General features: G+C 41.1%; 1 protein-coding gene across 1 annotated transcript; it reads right to left on the bottom strand.

The window, feature by feature from the left end:
• Positions 1-626: 626 nt before the first annotated feature.
• LOC143764415 (indolethylamine N-methyltransferase-like) lies at positions 627-21,760 on the bottom strand. Its single transcript, XM_077249948.1, has 3 exons — positions 21,572-21,760; positions 5,619-5,826; positions 627-1,087 (listed from the first exon to the last, which is right to left on the bottom strand). Exons 1-3 carry the CDS (start codon positions 21,720-21,722, stop codon positions 658-660), a joined length of 789 nt encoding a protein of 262 aa, XP_077106063.1. The 5' UTR covers positions 21,723-21,760; the 3' UTR covers positions 627-657.
• Between the last annotated feature and the right edge of the window lie 1,035 nt (positions 21,761-22,795).

Below are 22,795 nucleotides of genomic sequence, written 5' to 3' on the forward strand. Positions count from 1 at the left end.
CTGAGGCAAGTCAGGATGGAGAGCTCCAAGAGAACAACTGAACTGATTAACCCTTGCCTTGACCAAGCAAGGAAAACCTGAACTGTTTAATAGGATGGTGAAGCAGTTCTAATAAGTTCAGGAGTTTGTGCAACCCCATGGCATCCCCATGACAAAGTATTTCATTACTCATTCAACCCAACTACCTAGTTTATTTTTATTCAGAAACAGAAGTAAATTTGTTAAAGAGGGTAATATAATATTTGCATGAAGCTGAACAGTAGCCCCCCCCAAGTCAATGTTACCGGTGGGTCCTTGTCACTGTATAGAACACAGACAGTACTGGTCATTATTGAAGGTGCAATATCTCTATGTGGCTGAAGAGTGAAAAAGATACAGATGATGAACATGACAAAGATTATCCATGATAAAATGTCAAACTTGTTTATTTGCTACTAAACTACGACATGCAATTAACGCAAAACAGAAATCAAATTGTTCTCATTGGCCTATAGAAAAATAGAAGGATCGGATCGTGAGGATTTCTTGAATGCTCGAGAGGTGAACGATAAATCTGGCAAGACAATGCAATTGAGAGGTTCCTTCCTATATCTCTTTTGCATATGTTGTATGTATAAATGTAACACATCTTATGTTTATGGAGCATAAAAGTGAACGTTAGTTTGGTTTTCGGGCATGAATATAATAGTAGCCTTTATAGTCACAAATATCCATCCTTGATTTTTCGTTCCGAGGAGCATATACGGCTTTTTCAATCTCATATCCCGCCTCTCTAAACGCCTCCTCCAACTCCTCCTTTCTTGTGGTCATACTAGAAAAGTACCGGTCACCAACATAGTAAAAAGTAGCATCTAGTACACTTAAGATTAGTAAGTGACCCCCAGGTTTAATCAGATCACTGAAGTTTTTCAGAACATTACAGAATGATTTTATGTCTTCACAAGGAGCTTCAAGGCAGAGACAGGTAAGGAGACAGTCAGCAGGTTGCAGAACAATGGGATCGAATGGGTTTCTTTTCAAGGCATCACATTGAAGGACTTCTTTCACCTTACTGCGGAGCGTCTCAGCCTTTTTCTCATAATTCTCCCTTAGAACACAGAAAAATTAAATTGTATTTAATCCCATATTAATACACGTTTGCTTTCATAAAAGAATATTCAAGAATGCATTGCTCCATTGTTTATATGTTTGATTTTCTTTTTTCTCCTTTTATATTAACTTTCATTAATATATTGTTAGTAATATATATATATATATTTTTTTTTCTACTAAAAGTTTATTTTTATACTGTCTTAAAAGTGTTCTATGAATTGAAAAATTTGGCTGATTTCTCTCACAATGTAGAGCCACTATTGTCCATGGCATTTTCTCATAATTTTCCATTAGAACACAGAAAAATTAGATTTAATCCCATATTAATGTATATAAATAAAAAATTTAAAATAACTTTCTTTTTCCATTTCTGGACTGATTTGAGCGAATACCTTACTAGTATGAAGCTTTGTTTATCCAGTTCAGTGATGGAAATAAAAAGTTTAAAAAGGGTTAAGAATCTTAATAAACAAAACGAAAAAACCCCTCTGTGTTAAAATGCTGAATTAAAATAGAAACAAAAAAAAGAAAAGAAAAAATCAACAAAAAGTAAAATGTGTACATAATTGTTAAAGATAAGCAAATTGGTTCAATGTGAATTGAATTTTCCTTGAATTTAAAAAAATACTTGGATTCTCACTTATACCATTGACGCAGCCCCCTACGGCCTCTTTTCTCCACGGCACGCATTGTCCTCTGCCTTCATCTTCACTCCATGCCAGGCCTTCCGTCACTGAAAAAGCACCGGCAGAGACTGATGGTGGAGGAAGAGAATGACATGTGCCAGGTGTTGCCTTATTTTTAATGACCCAGGTTATTAAATTGTTACATTGTGTATCTCAATTTTTACTGCATCTAATCCAGTTAATAGTTTAGGGCCTAGGAGCAGTGTCTGCATGTCAGCAGAGTAGTCCACCTGTGAAACAAACTATACCGCCTGTGTATCTCAATTTTTACTGCATCTAATCCAGTTAATAGTTTAGGGCCTAGGAGCAGTGTTTGCACGTCAGCAGAGTAGCCCACCTGTGAAACTAACTGCACCGCCTGTGTATCTCTATTTTTACTGCATCTAATCCAGTTAATAGTTTTGGGCCTAGGAGCAGTGTCTGCACTGTCCGACGAGCCCTGGTGCAATACGTTATGACGTATAGCCTGGGCCAACAAGCTCAAGAGGTGGGGCAAATCACGCTGCAGGAATGCAAAGATGTTTAGTGCTGACTATGCCATTATCAGCATGACCATTCCGGTGATTTACATGCTGGAGCACACTTACACAGTGTTCGGAGTCAGGTGGTGGAACAAGAGGAGGAGGAGGAACAGGAGGAGTCGAATGCGGAAGGGATCATATCTCCAAGGTCAAGAAGGTTGGCAGCACCAAGGCGGCTGACATTGGAGGCTGGGGGAGAGGGATTACCAAGGGCGCATGGTAGCAGCCAAACTGTTGAGGAAGGTGCAGGAGGCGAGGAAGAAGTGGAGGACGAACTGGTGCTGGGCATGGAAGACTCATCAGATGAGGGAAACCTTGATCAAATTTCTGTTGTGCGAGGTTGGGGGGAGAGGGCAGACGAAGGAAGCATGATTCTCACCTCACCACCACCAAGACAACAAGGACTTGGTCCTCCTGGATGCGCAAGACACATGAGTGCCTTCTTGCTGCACTACCTGCAACATGACCCTCGGATTGTCAGAATCCGAAGTAATGCCGACTACTGGGTTGCCACACTCTTAGATCCCCGGTACAAAAGCAAATTTGGTGAAATAATTCCTGCCATAGAAAGGGATTCACGCATGCAGCAGTATCAGCAGAGACTGTTACAGAATCTAACATCTGCTTTTCCACAAAACACCAGTGGTGCACGTAGTCAATCTCTGAGTTCTAACTTGCCAACCGTGGGACTATCGAGTCATCATTCTAACCGTAACAGTAACATCGTATCTGGTGGATTTTTTTAGACCATCCTTTGCAAGGCCACAGGAGACAAGAAGTCTGATGCACAGCCAACGCCTAGAGAGGATGGTACAAGAGTATCTCCAAGTTAACATCGATGCCATGACTGTGGAACTGGACCCTTGCTCATTTTGGGCTTCCAATCTTGGAAAATGGCCTGAGCTCGCCACTCACGCCTTGGAGATCTTGTTGTGCCCCGCAGCCAGTGTTCTCTCTGAATGTGTGTTCAGCGCTGCTGGTGGTGTGCTGACAGATAAGCGCACGCGGCTGTCCAGTGACAATGTAGACAGACTAATGTTCATCAAGATGAACAAATCCTGGATCCGCAAGGACTTTTCTACCCCTGTGTCATCTTGGGGAGACTAAAAGCTTGATGATTTTTGAAAATCATCTCACCAACCGTTTAAAAAAAACTCTGGCGAAATTGATGCCACTTAAGTGGTGTCTGTGGCCGAATTTTTTGAAAAAATGGAGACTCTTTTATTTAGTCCCCTTGCTGAGTTTTACATGACGTTGCCATCGTCAATTCCAGGTGGGTGGGGTCGTCTGCAGAGTTGTTTACCCATACTATGGCCTGGGATTCAGAGGTCTGCTCCAAAGCTTCAGTGTCTGCTAGTCAGCAGAGTTGCCGAGCCACCCACCGCCTGTTTAACCTAAGTACTATTTTTAACGGCATCTGGCCAAGGAAATCCTTTTGGGCCTAGTATAATTTAGTGCTACTCAGCAGCGTACCCCACCCATGACGCAAGCTCCACCGCCTGTTTACCTAACTACTATTTTGTAACGGCATCTAGCCCAGGAAATCCTTTTGGGCCTAGTAGAATTTGGTACTACTCAGCAGCGTACCTCACCCATGAAGCAAGCTACACCGCCTGTTTAGCTAAGTACTATTTTGTAACGGCATCTAGCCCAGGAAATCCTTTTGGGCCTAGTAGAATTTAGTGCTACTCAGCAGAGTACCGCACCCATGAAGCAAGCTACACCACCTGTTGATCTAATTACTAATTTTTAACTGCATCTAGCCCAGGAAAACGTTTTGTACCTAATAGCATTTTGTGCTACTCAGCACAGTACCCCACCCATGAAGCAAGCTACTCCGCCTGTTTACCTAAGTACTATTTTTTAACGGCATCTGGCCCAGGAAATCCTTTTGGGCCTACTAGAATTTGGTGCTACTCAGCAGCGTACTTCACCCATGAAGCAAGCTACACCGCCTGTGTACCTAACTACTATTTTGTAATGGCATCTGGCCCCTGGAAATCATTTTGGGCCTAGTAGCAATTTCTGCTACTCAGAGTACCCCACCCATGAAGCAAGCTACACCGCCTTCTTTCTTTCTTAATCTAACCCCTCGGCTCTGGGGTGTCCACTCTCCCTCCAGCTCTCTCACAGGTGGACTACAGCGTGTTTTCACACTGTGGCGAATCTTTTGGGCCCAGGCATAAGAAGTCGTCAAGGTAATGGATAATATGTGCCGCCTTACAAATGTCCATGACGACATATTCGAGGAAGCAACTAAACGCCTCAAATAGTGAGCAGGATATGGAGCACCCCATGGGCAAATAGCGATCTATGTAGTATGCTCCTTCACAGAAGCAGCCCAATGGGAGGACACTATTCGGAGGCACAGGTAGTAACGGGAACGCCCCCTCAATGTCTGTATTGGCCATTAGGGTGCCCCTTACCAACTTCTTGACCCGCCTGATTGCCTCGTCAAAGAAGGTACAGTACATAGTACTGTACTTGGTTCCTCGTCGATGTTGTTGTTTACTGACCTGCCCCTTGGATATGACAAATGGTGGATTAGTCTGAATGTATTGGTTTCATTTTTTGCCACAATTCCCAATGGGGGAGGAAAGTGTTCTGAATGGATCCGCCGCCATTCTACCTAAAGATATTTATTTTTTTGTCAAGACGTCTGGGTGTTGGTAGAGTGAGTTTAGATTTTTACTCCAGCCCTTCTTTATTTTAGAAGGGCATGACATGCCTATATCTGTGTCTCCTCCTCCTTTTTCTCCTCCACCTCTTTTCTTTTCGCATGACTATATGTAGTTGTGACTTTTCCATGTGTTTGTTGTGTCTTCTGAGCAGTTTGTCAGCTTTTGGACACCTTTTAAGGTGTTTTCTATGTGTTTTCCATGTGTTTGTATGTGTTTGTGTTTGCCTGCCATTGATTTCAATGGGGTTCGACGGTGTTCGTCTAACGTTCGACGAACACTTCGTCGAACATGTCCCTGTTCGACGAACCGAACCGAACCCGAACACTGGGGAGATGGCTCATCTCTAATTATAGGTGGTCTAGTAAGATCTTATAGATATGGAAGTGAGCATGGGGCTTGCACTTTGAAACATGTAATTCATTTTTAGCTTTAAGCTTTTTGTGCTTTGCCAAATGGGATCTAATTCTGGAACCATTGTATAAAAATATTCTTCTTTCCTAAAAGTAGAACTTCATAAGTACCCTCATAATATGGCATCCAAGACACAACATGGCTTCTAAGACTGCAGCGGGTGTCATATTAGGGTTGGGTACAACCCGAACCCCCACATATCCTTCCATAGTTTTTATTTTATATACCTGTTACCTTCCAATTCACACACAAATTTGATGACATGAGTCCAGTCCAGAGCTTTAGAGTCCTTTCGCAGCCACTTCTTCAGTTGTGTTCGGTTTTGCTCAAGAAAATCAGAAGTTATGATATTGTCGAACACTTCACAGGCGGAAAGCAGATGGTAAATTGTTGGCCCGGCTCCAAAGTCGATGAGTGTGCCTCCTTTCACATTTCCTAAATAAAACACATTTAGAAATATTGAATATAACTGATGAAAAAAGTTGTAAAAGTTGTAATGTGCGGATTTGAGAGTTATGTATAGGGAGCTGGCTTGTGCGGTGATGCCATGTTCAGTAGAAATTGAGGGACAAATTTTGGTTCCATTTTTTTTACAATTTCTTGTGTGAAAATGTAATATCTAGGGTTAAAACTACATTTTTGTGGTAAAAATTTAATTATTTTTTCTTCACTGCCCAATGGTATAAAATTCTGCAACACAGCCATGGTGTCAATATGATCACTGCACCCTCAGATGAATTCGATGAGAGGTGTAGTTTGTAAAATGTGGTCACTTATGGGCGGTTCTGCTGTGCTGGCAACTTAGGGGCTCTCCCAGTGGGTCATGGCACCCGCAAACCATAACAGTAAAATCTGCACTACAATATGGAGCTCCTTCCCTTCTGAGATTTGCACTGTGCCTGAAAAGTATTTCCCGACTACATGTAGGGTACTGGTGCGCTCAGGAAAAAATGGACCTCAGTTTGTTGTAAAAATTTCTTCCATCAGCCCTTAGAAAAATTAAAAACTTGGGGCTAAAACATTTTAGTGGTAAAAATAATTTATTCTTCACTGCTCAATGGTTTAAAATTCTGTGAGGCATATGTAGTGTCAATATGATCACTGCACCCCTAGATGAATTAATTTGGGAGTGTAGTTTGTAAAATGAGTTCACATATAAGGTGTTTCTGTTGTTCTGGCACCTCAGGGCCTCTGCCAATATGGCATGGCACTCTTAAACCATGACAGCAAAATCTGAACTCCAATATGGCGCTTCTTCCCTTCTGAGCTTTGCACTGTGCTTCAAAAGTAGTTTTCCCCCACATATGGGGTACTGACATACTCAGGTCTAAAATAACATTTTTGTGAGAAAATGTGATTTTTTTTTTATTTTCACAGCTCAACGTTATAAACGTCTGTGAAGTACCTGGGAGTACAAAGTGCTCACTACACATCTAAATATATTCCTTGAGGGGTCTAGTTTCCAAAAAGGGGTTATTTGTTGGAGGTTTCTGCTGTTTAGGCACATCAGGGGCTCTCCAAATGGGACATGGCATCCGCTAATGATTCCAGCAAATTTTACGTAAAAAAAAATAAATGGTGCTCCTTCCCTTCTGAGCCCTGCCATGCTCTTAACAGTAGTTTTCTCCCACATCTGGGCTATTGGCGTAATCAGGAGAAATTGCGCAACAAACTGTATGGTGCAATTTCTCCTGTTACCCTTATTAAAATGCAAAATTTGGAACTAAAAAACATTTTTTATGGGGAAAATGTGATTTTTTTTGTCACGGCTCAACATTATAAACTTCTGTGAAGCACCTGGGGGTTCAATGTGCCCATCTTACATCTAGATAAGTTACCTGAAGGGTCCTGTTTCTAAAATGGTGCCACTTGTGGGGGATTTTCACTGTTTAGGCACATCAGGGTCCCTTCAAACATGACATGGTGTTCGCTAATTTTGTATTCAAAGAGTCAAATGGTGCTCCTTCCATTCCGAGCTCTGCCATGCACCCAAATAATGGTTTTCCCCCACATATGGTATATCGGCATCCTCAGGAGAAATTGCACAACAAATTTTGGGGGCCATTTGTTCTTGTTACCCTTGCAAAATATAAAAAGTGGGTCTAAATTAAAATTTGTGTGAAAAAAAAGTTAAATGTTCATTTTTTTTCCAAATTCCAAAAATTTCTGTGAAGCACCTGAATTGTTAATAAACTTCTTGAATGTGGTTTTGAGCACTTTGAGGGGTGCAGTTTTTAGAATGATGTCACTTTATTTTTTTTCTGTCATATAGACCCCTCAAAGTCACTTTAACCCCTTCACCCCCAAGGGTGGTTTGCACGTTAATGACCGGGCCAATTTTTACAATTCTGACCACTGTCCCTTTATGAGGCTATAACTCTGGAACGCTTTGACGGATCTTGGCGATTCTGACATTGTTTTCTCGTGACATATTGTACTTCATGTTAGTGGTAAAATTTATTCGATATAACTTGCGTTTATTTGTGAAAAAAATGGAAATTTGGCGAAAATTTTGAAAATTTTGCAATTTTCCAACTTTGAATTTTTATGCCCTTAAATCACAGACATATGTCACGCAAAATACTTAATAAGTAACATTTCCCACATGTCTACTTTACATCAGTACAATTTTGGAACCAAAATTTTTTTTTGTGACGGAGTTATAAGGGTTAAAAGTTGACCAGCAATTTCTCATTTTTACAACACCATTTTTTTTTAGGGACCACATCTCATTTGAAGTCATTTTGAGGGGTCTATATGATAGAAAATACTCAAGTGTGACACCATTCTAAAAACTGCACCCCTCAAGGTGCTCAAAACCACATTCAAGAAGTTTATTAACCCTTCAGGTGTTTCACAGGAATTTTTGGAATGTTTAAATAAAAATGAACATTTAACTTTTTTTCACACAAAATTTATTTCAGCTCCAATTTGTTTTATTTTACCAAGGGTAACAGGAGAAAATGGACCCCCAAAGTTGTTGTACAATTTGTCCTGAGTACGCTGATACCCCATATGTGGGGGTAAACCACTGTTTGGGCGTATGGCAGAGCTCGGAAGGAAAGGAGCGCCATTTGACTTTTCAATGCAAAATTGACTGGAATTGAGATGGGACGCCATGTTGCGTTTGGAGAGCCCCTGATGTGCCTAAACATTGAAACTCCCTACAAGTGACACCATTTTGGAAAGTAGACCCCCTAAGGAACTTATCTAGATGTGTGGTGAGCACTTTGACCCACCAAGTGCTTCACAGAAGTTTATAATGCAGAGCCGTAAAAATAAAAAATCATATTTTTTCACAAAAATGATCTTTTCGCCCCCAATTTTTTATTTTCCCAAGGGTAAGAGAAGAAATTGGACCCCAAAAAATGTTGTGCAATTTGTCCTGAGTACGCTGATACCCCATATGTGGGTGTAAACCATTGTTTGGGCGCATGGCAGAGCTTGGAAGGGAAGGAGCGCCATTTGACTTTTCAATGCAAAATTGACTGGAATTGAGATGGGACGCCATGTTGCGTTTGGAGAGCCCCTGATGTGCCTAAACATTGAAACTCCCTACAAGTGACACCATTTTGGAAAGTAGACCCCCTAAGGAACTTATCTAGATGTGTGGTGAGCACTTTGACCCACCAAGTGCTTCACAGAAGTTTATAATGCAGAGCCGTAAAAATAAAAAATCATATTTTTTCACAAAAATGATCTTTTCGCCCCCAATTTTTTATTTTCCCAAGGGTAAGAGAAGAAATTGGACCCCAAAAAATGTTGTGCAATTTGTCCTGAGTACGCTGATACCCCATATGTGGGTGTAAACCATTGTTTGGGCGCATGGCAGAGCTTGGAAGGGAAGGAGCGCCATTTGACTTTTCAATGCAAAATTGACTGGAATTGAGATGGGACGCCATGTTGCGTTTGGAGAGCCCCTGATGTGCCTAAACATTGAAACTCCCTACAAGTGACACCATTTTGGAAAGTAGACCCCCTAAGGAACTTATCTAGATGTGTGGTGAGCACTTTGACCCACCAAGTGCTTCACAGAAGTTTATAATGCAGAGCCGTAAAAATAAAAAATCATATTTTTTCACAAAAATGATCTTTTCGCCCCCAATTTTTTATTTTCCCAAGGGTAAGAGAAGAAATTGGACCCCAAAAAATGTTGTGCAATTTGTCCTGAGTACGCTGATACCCCATATGTGGGTGTAAACCATTGTTTGGGCGCATGGCAGAGCTTGGAAGGGAAGGAGCGCCATTTGACTTTTCAATGCAAAATTGACTGGAATTGAGATGGGACGCCATGTTGCGTTTGGAGAGCCCCTGATGTGCCTAAACATTGAAACTCCCTACAAGTGACACCATTTTGGAAAGTAGACCCCCTAAGGAACTTATCTAGATGTGTGGTGAGCACTTTGACCCACCAAGTGCTTCACAGAAGTTTATAATGCAGAGCCGTAAAAATAAAAAATCATATTTTTTCACAAAAATGATCTTTTCGCCCCCAATTTTTTATTTTCCCAAGGGTAAGAGAAGAAATTGGACCCCAAAAAATGTTGTGCAATTTGTCCTGAGTACGCTGATACCCCATATGTGGGTGTAAACCATTGTTTGGGCGCATGGCAGAGCTTGGAAGGGAAGGAGCGCCATTTGACTTTTCAATGCAAAATTGACTGGAATTGAGATGGGACGCCATGTTGCGTTTGGAGAGCCCCTGATGTGCCTAAACATTGAAACTCCCTACAAGTGACACCATTTTGGAAAGTAGACCCCCTAAGGAACTTATCTAGATGTGTTTTGAGAGCTTTGAACCCCCAAGTGTTTCACTACAGATTATAACGCAGAGCCGTGAAAATAATTTTTTTTTTTTTCTCAAAAATGATTTTTTAGCCCCCAGCTTTGTATTTTTACAAGGGTAACAGAATAAATTGGACCCCAAAATTTGTTTTCCAATTTGTCCTGAGTACGCTGATACCCCATATGTGGGGGGGAACCACTGTTTGGGCGCATGACAGAGCTCGGAAGGGAAGGAGCGCCATTTGGAATGCAGACTTAAATGGATTGGTCAGCAGCCGTCACGTTGCATTTGCAGAGCCCCTGATGTACCCAAACAGTACAAACCCCCCACAAGTGACCCCATATTGGAAACTAGACCTCCCAAGGAACTTATCTAGATGTGTTTTGAGAACTTTGAACCCCCAAGTGTTTCAATAAAGTTTATAGCGCAAATCCGTGAAAATAAAAATTCTTTTTTTTTTTTCACAAAAATGATTTTTTAGCCCCCAGTTTTGTATTTTCACAAGGGTAACAGGATAAATTGGACCCCAAAAGTTGTTGTCCAATTTGTCCTGAGTACGCTGATACCCCATATGTGGGGGGGAACCACTGTTTGGGTGCATGACAGAGCTCGGAAGGGAAGGAGCGCCATTTGGAATGCAGCCTTAAATGGATTGGTCTGCAGGCGTCACGTTGCATTTGCAGAGCCCCTGATGTACCCAAACAGTACAAACCCCCCACAAGTGACCCCATATTGGAAACTAGACCTCCCAAGGAACTTATCTAGATGTGTTGTGAGAACTTTGAACCCCCAAGTGTTTCACTACAGTTTATAACGCAGAGCCGTGAAAATAAAACATCTTTTTTTTCCCACAAAAATGATTTTTAGCCCCCCAAATTTTTATTTTCCTAAGGATAACAAGAGAGCTTGGACCCCAGAAGTTGTTGTTCAATTTGTCCCGAGTACGCTGATAACACATATGTTGGGGTAAACCCCTTTTTGGGCGCACGGGAGAGCTCGGAAGGGAAGGAGCACTGTTTTACTTTTTCAACGCAGAATTGGCTGGAATTGAGATTGGACGCCATGTCGCGCTTGGAGAGCCCCTGATGTGCCTGGACAGTGGAAACTCCCCAATTCTACCTGAAACCCTAACCCAAACACACCCTTAACCCTAATCCCAACGGTAACCCTAACCACACCCCTAGCCCTGACACACCCATAATTCTAATCCCAACCCTAATCCAAACGTAAATGTAATCCAAACCCTAACTTTAGCCCCAACCCTAACTTTACCTCCAACCCTAGCCCTAACCCTAACCCTAAACGTGACTGAAATACGTGGCACTGAAATACGTGGCACTGAAATACGTGGCACTGAAATACGTGGCACTGAAATACGTGGCACTGAAATACGTGGCACTTAAATACGTGGCACTGAAACACGTGGCACTGAAATACGTGATACGTGGCACTGAAATACGTGGCACTGAAATACGTGGCACTGAAATACGTGGCACTGAAATACGTGGCACTGAAATACGTGGCACTTAAATACGTGGCACTTAAATACGTGGCACTTAAATACGTGGCACTTAAATACGTGGCACTGAAATATGTGATACGTGGCACTTAAATACGTGGCACTGAAACACGTGGCACTGAAATACGTGATACGTGGCACTGAAATACGTGGCACTGAAATACGTGGCACTGAAATACGTGGCACTGAAATACGTGGCACTTAAATACGTGGCACTGAAATATGTGATACGTGGCACTTAAATACGTGGCACTGAAATACGTGATACGTGGCACTGAAATACGTGGCACTGAAATACGTGGCACTGAAATACGTGGCACTGAAATACGTGGCACTGAAACACGTGCAACTGAAATACGTGGTACTAAAATATGTGGCACTGAAATACGTGATACGTGGCACTGAAATACGTGATACGTGGCACTGAAATACGTGGCACTGAAACACGTGGCACTGAAATACGTGATACGTTGCCCTGAAATACATGGCACTGAAATACGTGGCACTGAAATACGTGGCACTGAAATACGTGGCACTGAAATACGTGGCACTATGACTGTCAGAAAATGTTCATTAAACGGTTAGGGGTGAGGTTAGGGGTAGAGTTAGGGTTAGGGTTTGGATCCCTTTATCACCTTGATGGTGGTGGGTGGCTTTTCAGTGTGTTTTCTGTTTTTTTTCGATTAAAAATGCATGCGTTTTTAACGCAAACAAACGCATGTGCTTAAAAACACCAAGAAAATACTGCAGGTTGTATTTCTGAAAATTAACGCATGCAGAAAAAAACCGCATGCGTTTGAAAACGCGACCAAACGTGTACAAAAAAAACGCATGCGTTTTCAATGTTAAATATAGGGAAAAAACGCATGCGTTTTTTTGTGCAAAAAACGCTGCAGACAAAAACGCAAGTGTGAAACCAGCGACGCTTTTTATAGCAAAAAAGTTTTTGCGTCTCCACATTTTGAGAGCTATAATTTTTCCACATTTTGCTCCACAGAGTCATGTGAGGTCTTGTTTTTTGCGGGACGAGTTGACGTTTTTATTGGTAACATTTTCGGACACGTGACCATTTTTGATCGCTTTTTATTCCGATTTTTGTGAGGCAGAATGACCAAAAACCAGCAATTCCTGAATTTCTTTTGGGAGAGGTGTTTATACCGTTCCGCGTTTGGTAAAATTGATAAAGCAGTTTTATTCTTCGGGTCAGTACGATTACAGCGATATCTCATTTATATCATTTTTTTATGTTTTGGCGCTTTTATACGATAAAAACTATTTTATAGAAAAAATAATTATTTTGGTATCGCTTTTTTCTCAGGACTATAACTTTTTTATTTTTTTGCTGATGATGCTGTATGGCGGCTTGTTTTTTGCGGGACAAGATGACGTTTTCAGCGGTACCATGGATATTTATATCAGTCTTTTTGATCGCGTGTTATTCCACTTTTTGTTCGGCGGTATGGTAATAAAGCATTGTTTTTTGCCTCGTTTTTTTTTTTTTTTTCTTACGGTGTTTACTGAAGGGGTTAACTAGTGGGGCAGTTTTATAGGTGGGGTCGTTACGGACGCGGCGATACTAAATATGTGTACTTTTATTGTTTTTTTTTTTATTTAGATAAAGAAATGTATTTATGGGAATAATATATATATTTTTTTTTTCATTATTTTGGAATATTTTTTTTTATTTTTTTTTACACATTTGGAAATTTTTTTTTTTACTTTTTTACTTTGCACCAGGGGGGGACAATACAGATCGGTGATCTGCCAGTTTGCATAGCACTCTGACAGATCACCGATCTGGGAGAAGTGCAGGCTGCTTCACAGTGCCTGCTCTGAGCAGGCGTCTGTGAAGCCACCTCCCTCCCTGCAGGACCCGGATCCGCGGCCATCTTGGATCCGGGTCTGGAGCAGGCAGGGAGGGAGGTAAGACCCTCGCAGCAACGCGATCACATCGCGTTGCTGCGGGGGGCTCAGGGAAGCCCGCAGGGAGCCCCCTCCCTGCGCGATGCTTCCCTGCACCGCCGGCACATCGCGATCATGTTTGATCGCGGTGTGCCGGGGGTTAATGTGCCGGGAGCGGTCCGTGACCGCTCCTGGCACATAGTGCCGGATGTCAGCTGCGATATGCAGCCGACACCCGGCCGCGATCGGCCGCGCTCCCCCCGTGAGCGCGGCCGATCGGCTATGACGTACTATCCCGTCGGCGGTCATACGGGCCCACCCCACCTCGACGGGATAGTACGTCGGATGTCAGGAAGGGGTTAAATGTAATATGGTCCCTAAAAAATGGTGTTGTAAATTTTGTTGGAAAAATGATAAATTGCTTCCTAACAAAAAAATGTTGTTTAAAAATTGCACTGCTGCAAAGACATGTGTGAAATGCTATTTATTAACTATTTTGTGTGACAAATCTCTCTTATTTAAGGGCATAAGAATTCAAAATTTGAAAATTTTCCAAATTTCCACAAATTTCCATTTTTTTCACAATTAAACGCGAGTTATATCAAAGAAATTTTACCACTATCATGAGGTACAATAGGTCAGAATCAGTGGGATCCGTTGAAGCACCCCAGAGTTTTTATATCATAAAATGACACTCACCAGAATTGTAAAAATTGGCATGGTCATTAACGTGTAAACCACCTTTGGGAGTAACGGGGTTAAATTTACAAATGGAATGGTTCACAAATAAACGTATCCAGGTGTTAGAATGGCCAAGTCAAAGTCCAGACCTCATTCCAATCGAGAATCTGTGGAAAGAGCTGAAAACTGCTGTTCACAAACGATCTCCATCAAACCTCACTGAGCTCGAGCTGTTTGCCAAGGAAGAATGGGCAAGAATTTCAGTCTCTCGATGTACAAAACTGATGGAGACAAACCCCAAGCGACTGGCAGCTGTAATCACAGCAAAAGGCGGCGCAACAAAGTACTAAGTTAAAGGGGCCGAATAATATTGCACGCCCCACTTTTCAGTTTTTTAATTTCCACAAAAATGTAAAATAATAACCAAAAAATTTTGTTCAACTTCACAATTGTGTTCCACTTGTTGTTGATTCTTCACCAAAAATTTGGCATCTTTATGTTTGAAGCATGATATGTGGGAAAAGGTTGAAAAGTTCCAGGGGGCCGAATACTTTCGCAAGGCACTGTATGTGGCATAATAAGACCAGGTTTGTAACAAATTTTTTCTGCAATATTTTGTTGGGAGACGTCTATCGTATATGTGTCTTTATGTTACCACTGGGTGGTTATGATGTTGATGACAGTCTGCTGACGGTTTTGATTTTATACCAAGTAGTAGAAAAGACAGCGCCTCAAACGTTGGTGAAAAAAAGATCACATTATTCTTCCTCCTGTGGCAACGTTTTGATCCAACAGATCTTTCTCAAGCACAGTACAGGAGGGTTTCAACCCAAACTGTATAGTGCAAACCCCTCCCCTCACTTAGACATGCACCAATGGAAACTGAACACAATACACCTCCATACATATATAGACAGTTAAAAATAGCCCCATATTTCCCCAAACTGCCCGCTAACACATCGCCAGAAAATACATCAACCCTGATTCTAATATACAAAAAAACACATGATATAACTGCAGACACATGTCCCCACGTTGCCACAGGAGGCAGAATAAAATGTGATTTTTTTTCACCAACGTTTGAGGTGCTGTCTTTTTTACTACTTGGTATGGCCTTTTTTCCGGGATGAACTCCCTGGTTGTGACGTACATCCTAAATAGTGTCCTGTAGGACCCTGGCTATATGAGGTGCGGTTTAAGTTATAATTTTTGATGGTTTTGATATCATGTCACAATATGCAGGTGCTTCTCACAAAATTACAATATCATCAAAAAGTTAATTTATTTCATTTCTCCATTACAAAAAGTGAATCTCATATATTATATAGATTCATTACAAACAGAGTGATCTGTTTCAAGTGTTTATTTCTGTTAATGTTTATGATTATGGCTTAAAACCAATGAAAACCCAAAAGTCATTATCTCAGGAAATCAGAATAATTAACAAAAAACACTTGTAAAGGCTTCCTAAGCTTTTAAAAAGCCCGCTTAGTCTGTTTCAGTAGCTCTACAATCATGGGGAAGACTGCTGACTTTACAGATGTCCAGAAGTCATTGACACACTTCACAAGGAGGGTAAGCCACAAAAGGTCATTGCTAAAGAAGCTGGCTATTCAGAGTGCTGTATCCAAGCATATTAAAATGGAAAGTTGAGTGGACAGAAAAAGTGTGGTAGAAAAAGGTGCACAAGCAACCTTGAAAGGATTGTTAAGAAAATGCCATTCAAAAATTTGAGGGAGATTCACAAGGAGTGGACTGCTGCTGGAGTCATTGCTTCAAGAGCCACCACACACAGAAGTACTGAGTGCATTTACTGAACATACGTTTCATTAGGCCAACATTTCAGATTTTAAAATGATTTTTCAAGCTGATGTTATAAAGTATTCTAATTTACTGAGATAATGACTTTTGGTTTTCATTGGCTGCAAGCCATAATCATCAACATTAACAAAAATAAACACTTGAAATTGATCACTATGTTTGCAATGACTCTATATATGAGTTTCACTTTTTATGTTGAAGAACTGAAATACATTAACTTTTTGATGATATTCTAATTTTGTGAGAAGCACCTGTACCATTGAATGAATTTACCTACTTGAAGAAAAGGTAAAGGTGAAAACATCTGTCATTACAAAATATATTATATGACCGATTGTGATGGACCAATACATATGAATAGGTGTTTTCTACCTCCCTGTAGTGCCATTATAAGCAGGGCCTGTTTTAGAAAGAGTGAATCCCCAAATGCTAACATATTCCACATAACACAAATATTTTGGCTGTGTTTACAGGTGCAGAGTTCAGGCTGTTAATTGAGCGGGATCGACAATAATGAAGTCGTTTGATGCTTGTTCCCGAGTTTCTTTACACCGACTGAGGAAGAATGATTAGGACAGATAGTCCTTGATACATTATAATGCAGGTCCCATATAGTACATATAGTATAATGCACTCCCCATGGTCCTTGATAGAGTATACTGCAGCTCCACTCAGAGTATACTGCAGCCACACACACAGTATAATGCAGCCCCCTCCACAACAGTATAATGCAGCCCCCCACACAGTATAATGCAGCCCCCCCACACACAGTATAGTGCAGCCCCCTCACACAATATAGTGCAGTTCCCCCACACAAAGTATAATGCAGCCCCCCACACACAGTATAATGCAGCCCTTCTCCACACACAGTATAATGCAGCCGTTCTCCACACACAGTATAATGCATCTCCCCACACACAGTACAGTGCAGCTCCCCAACACATTGTATAGTGCAGCTCCCCCAACACATAGTATAGAACAGTTCCCCAAACACATAGTGTAGTACAGCTCTCCCCAACACATAGTATAGTGCAGCTTCCCCCAACACACAGTGTAGTGCAGCTCTTCCCCAACACACAGTATAGTGCAGACACACACAGTATAATGCATAATATAGGAGGGAAGGAGGGAGGGGAAGTGTAGAAAGCTCACCACGTTGCCAATTTCAAGTCCATATGTCAGCCGGGATCCATCCTGAGGGTGCTGCACCCATTGGAGATCACAAGCAAAAGAAAAAAGAAAAGGGAAATCCACCGGCACGTCCAACAGGAGAATAAAATTTACTATTTATTAGAAAAAACTTTAAAACTTAATAAAAAATTAAACCTCAGAAACCTGACGCGTTTCTGGTGTATACAACACCCTTATTCATAGGACAACTGACATAACGTGTAACAAAACAAATTTTATACTCAGCTTGCAGTGAATGAGCAAAAACAATAGGTGGAGCTCAAATCAATGCTGCAGAGGAAGTTGCAAACAACACAGGTGTCAACCATAGGACAATGAATGTGGTGCAATAGTTAACCCATAAACATACCAAGAAAAAAAAAATAATTTTTTTCAACTTTTTTCAGAAAAAATTCAAATAGTACCACCATATGACTACAACCAAATAATTCTTGAAAAAAATGAAATTACAATAATACTTCACAAAATACCAACCCCTGCACATATCAGAATATTCTTTTTGAAACATAATTACTAATAGATGAAAAACAAATCATTTTTAAAATTCATATCTCGGGGATATTTGGTATCCAAGGTCAATATCCAGTGGGCTTCTCTTATAGCTAATTGTTTCTGCCAATTACCCCCCTGGATGGAATGATCAACTTTTTCAATCCCCAAAAAAGACAAATAAGACAAATCCCCTCTATGCAATGTGCTGAAATGTTTGGCTGACCCAGAGTAACCAGAATTGCCAGTGCTAATATTACCAATATGTTCAGCTATTCTTTTTTTGAGTTTACGTGTAGTATAACCTACATATTGTAGATTGCAGGTTTTGCAATATATACAGTAAATCACGTGACTGGTCTCACAATTTATAAATTTTAATGGGATATGACAGGTCATCAGAAGAACTGAACGTGCGTTTTTTATTATCCGCATACTGCCACACATTGCATCTGCTTAAAGTGCATTTATAAAAGCCGTGACTGAAAGCCAAGATGATTCTGTATTACGTATCAAACTAGGCGATAGCATATCTCCAAGTCATCTGCCTCTTTTAGCCACCAGCTGACAACCGCCATCTTAAATCGTACGAAGGCGATCATCTTGATTTACCACTGGTAGATATTTCTGAATAATGCCCTTGACGATATGAAACTGATTGCTAAAGGCAGTGGAAAAAATAATATTAGAGGGAGAAACTGACTTTGGTGTTTTCCCTATGCCATACAAAAAAGTATCACGTGGAGTATTGTGCACTTTCTCAAATGCTCTGTTGACCCTGGATCTATTATATCCTCTGTCTTTCAATCTATTTTTGATAACATTACTTTCCCTGACAAAAAAAATCCTCATTAGAACAAATCCCTCTAGCTCTGATGAATTCCCCTTCGTGGATAGCATTCATCACGTGTCTAGGGTGTCAACTAGAGGCTAGAAGGATAGTATTACCAGCAGTATCTTTTTTCTATCAAGGGATGACTCCACCCTATTGTTAATAGGGTTACCATGTAACAAAATATCCAAAAAGGGAATATCAATAGTTAAATTGCTGCATGTGAACCGAACATTGCAATTGTTGGTATTCAAATACAAAACAAAATCCGAATATGTGGATGCACTCCCTTTCCAAACTAGGAGCACATCATCCACATATCTACCAAACCATACTAAAGATAAAATAAACAGATTATCAGTAGAGAAAATATAAATTTCCTCCCACCAAGCCATAAAAAGGATAGCAAGTGAAGGTGAGAATTTCGAACAAGGAAAAATTTGGACTGAAACATACAAAAATTATGTCCAAGTAAATAATCCAATGCCAGTAAAATAAATTGCTTAAGAGATAATGAATAAGCACTGTACTGATCCAAATGATATTTCACAGCTACCATGGCTGTGGTGTGAGGAATAGAAGAGTACAAATTAATTGCATCACATGTTGCAAAAGAATAATCTGAATGCCAAGTAAAAGTATCAAAAACCTTCCAAACCATGGAGGTGTCCTTCAAATAACCTGGGGTTCTAGCTATAAGAGGCTGAAGGTAACCATCAATCCATTCACTGAGATTCTCATTCAATGAACCTATTGCCCGCTATTATAGGTCTCAAGGGAGGTGACAAAACTTCTTTATGAATCTTGGGCAATGAAAAATTGGAATAATAGGAAATTCAGGATACAACCACTTATAGAGCTTAGAATCGAGAACACCAAGCCTGGTGCCCTCGTTTAAACACTCAGACAATGCAGATTTAAATGCAATCATAGGATCAGACCTCAACCTCAAGTAAGTATTAATATCATTCAGAATAGAAAAAACCATTGTGCAAAACAAATCCGTGTCAAGCACAACACATCCTCCTTTGTCAGATTGACGTATATATAGTAAAGTGTGGATTGTGTTGTAAGTCTTTGACAGAATCAGACTGAGATTTATCAAAATTGCTATAAACGGGGCTATCATGTGTATCAGCATGTAACCTCCTAAGATTTCTCTCAACCAAAGATTGAAAAAGATCTAAGGAGGGAACCCTCGATTGTACAAGATAATATGATGGATTAGAAGAAGTAGCACGAATATCTTCATCTGCTGGTTTATCAGAAGACTGCTCAATGTCCTGTAATGAAGACAAGGTTAATAAAGCAACTTGTTCAGCAACTGTAAAAGATGAATCATGAGTTTCTTCATGAACAGTATCAGTCTCACTAGAAGGTGAAAAATAATGATGCTCATCAAAAAAATGTTTCTTAACCGTAAGCAAACGTGTGAAATGATTAACATCCCTAATAGTCTGTAGTAAGTTGAAGTTCTGTGAGGGAACAAAGTTTAATCCTTTGGCTAGAACATCAATTTGTGCAGATGACAAAACAGCCGGAGTCAAAACAATAACGCTCTGAAGATTTTTATCTAGTGATAATGCCGACGTTTCCACTCCCTCATGGGGTATCGTCTCCAATCTTCTGCTCTTAGCTCTCCTACCTCCCCTTCTCCTGCTGCATTTTTTGAAAACTGATAGTCACGCTCCTGTCTGAAACTGGTGCCAGGTGCAGAGGTGTCAGAACCACTATCACATGAATTGAAGTCCGACGATGAAAAAGAAATGGACTTCCCATTTGGCTCCTGGTGTGAATTGTGATCAAAATGTTTTTTTCAAAATAGACCTAAATGGCCTCTTGGAAGGATCTTTATTCCATGCATAGACCTTGTCATTGTTATAATCTGATATATCCCTGTTAAACTTATACCCCTCAGAGTATACTGCAGCCACACACACAGTATAATGCAGCCCCCTCCACACACACAGTATAATGCAGCCCCCCACACACACAGCATAGTGCAGCCCCCACACACAGTATAGTGCAGTTCACACACACAGTATAATGCAGCCACCCACACACAGTATAATGCAGCCCCTCTCCACACACAGTATAATGCATCTCCCCACACACAGTATAGTGCAGCAGCCCCACACAGAGTATAATGCAACCCTCCACACACAAGACAGTGCAGCTCCCCCCACACACAGTACAGTGCAGCTCCCCCACACACAGTACAGTGCAGCTCCCCAACACATAGTATAGTGCAGCTCCCCAACACATAGTATAGTACAGCTCCCCCAACACATAGTATAGTACAGCTCCCCAACACAAAGTATAGTGCAGCTACCCAACACACAGTATAGTGCAGCTCCCCCCAGCACAGTGTAGTGCAGCTCTTTCCCAACACTCAGTATAGTGCAGACACACAGTATAATGCATACATTTACACACACAATACTCACCTCTCCTCCTTGTTCCTCACGCTGCTCCAGTCTCATTGGCTCCACTGCTGGCACAGCATGGCGCACGATGAAGTGACTTCATCATGCACCTGCTGACTCACAAGCAGAGGGGGAGTAATAGGAGAGGGAGCCTCATCTGACACTCTCTCCGTCATCACTGCTTTCAACTGTATCGGCATCTACAATGCCGATAAGTTGAATGAGTGATGGGTGGTGGGTGGTGCCGGGTCTCATAGCTATCAGCACGCCACTGGCTGGGGGCCCCTGAAGGATCAGGGGCCCTAGTCAGCTGCCTGGTCTTCCTGCCCCTAATGCCAACCCTGATTAGATGTCTAGGTGAGATTCATAGTGGCTACCTAGAAAATAAAAAAAGCTCTAGCAAATAGAGCAGCTCTACAACATGAAGACCCTCAAAACTGTTCAACATATCTCAGCTCCCTGAAAGCCATGGGTGTGGCATTGAGAAAAATGTTCTATCTAATCTATAATAACAATAACACAGATTATTTTACCTGAAGTGAAGGTTTCATATAGGTTTTGTAAAACAAATTCAGTCCATTCTCCAAAAAGAACCCCTTTTCCTGGAGCGTAGTAAGTGCTGAAGTAATCAATGGGGCTAAATTCCTCAATGTAAGTTTCCTGTTTGGTGAATGGTGGGTCCATCGTGTCTCCTGCTCTTGTGGTAGGTCTGTAACTTCTGTAAAATGTTACCTTATTTATCCCACTGATCTGGTGACGTCAGTAGTCACATGTCTATATATGTAAACAGGAAGCCTCGGGTTCACTATGTTTTGGTATGTTTTCACGCGTATATTGGGTTTCAAATTGACGTAAGTTATGTAAAGCCTTAAGGGTGTTGTCAGCCTTTGATTTTTTTTTTATTTTAAACAAGTCTAAAGCACATAATATACATTGGAACAAAACATAGATCTCCCATTTTCACTTCTGGATGTAAATGAGAATATTACTGTTGAACACAGCAAGCAGAGGTATTTTTAAAGAATTAAAAGCGCAACACTAACTCAACTTTTCATTATATTTGTCAAGAATGTGTCACACCGACCTGGGAGATCTGGGTGTAGAAGATCACTGCGTATTGAGAATAGCAGATCTTGCATTTAGCCTGTGTGGTTAGATCCCATATTAAATTAATTTGGTTTTCTTTGGAACTGAAGAGGTTAACGACCCTTTCTATGTTGGTCAGAAACATGCAGCTTCATTTCAGCTACTTCTGATCTGGTCGTTATTGTTAACTCTTCCTATAAAATCTGGCCAGACCCTCTCTGTCTTGCCAGTGAAACACCAAGGTTACTTACCGGTAGCTGTTTTTTCCAGAACACATGACAGCACACCTGAGGGAGAAATTCGCCCACCGCCCACCAAGGACAGGAAACCTACTGAAATAAAAAGGCGGTACCTCTCCCCCATATCAGTTGGGTTACAGAGCAGGAGAGGAACTCCAGATTAAATATATACATAACCAACGCAACAACACAAAATCACCCAATTTATAATGTACACCCATATGGTGATAAAAGGGGGGCGATATACAGGTGCTGTCATGGGTCCTGGACAAACCAGCTACTGGTAAGTAACCTTGGTGTTTTCCCTTCACCCATGACAGCACACCTGAGAGATTTTTGGAGAATTGAACACCTTAGGGAGGGACCACCGCTTGCAGCACCCTTCTACCAAAGGTTAAGACAACAGAGGAGGGCAGATTCAGTCTGTAGTGT

The sequence above is a fragment of the Ranitomeya variabilis genome, chromosome 4 (genome assembly GCF_051348905.1).
Source record: "Ranitomeya variabilis isolate aRanVar5 chromosome 4, aRanVar5.hap1, whole genome shotgun sequence".
Taxonomy (NCBI): domain Eukaryota; kingdom Metazoa; phylum Chordata; class Amphibia; order Anura; family Dendrobatidae; genus Ranitomeya; species Ranitomeya variabilis.

Bases quoted from the DNA above. Each gene is read 5' to 3' on its own strand.
- LOC143764415 (XM_077249948.1), bottom strand. From the start codon at position 21,722: ATGGACCCACCATTCACCAAACAGGAAACTTACATTGAGGAATTTAGC. The intron at 5,827-21,571 runs GTAAAATAATCT...TGTTTTATTTAG, and splicing joins ATATGAAACCTTCACTTCAG to GAAATGTGAAAGGAGGCACA. The intron at 1,088-5,618 runs GTATATAAAATA...CTGTGTTCTAAG, and splicing joins TGTGAATTGGAAGGTAACAG to GGAGAATTATGAGAAAAAGG.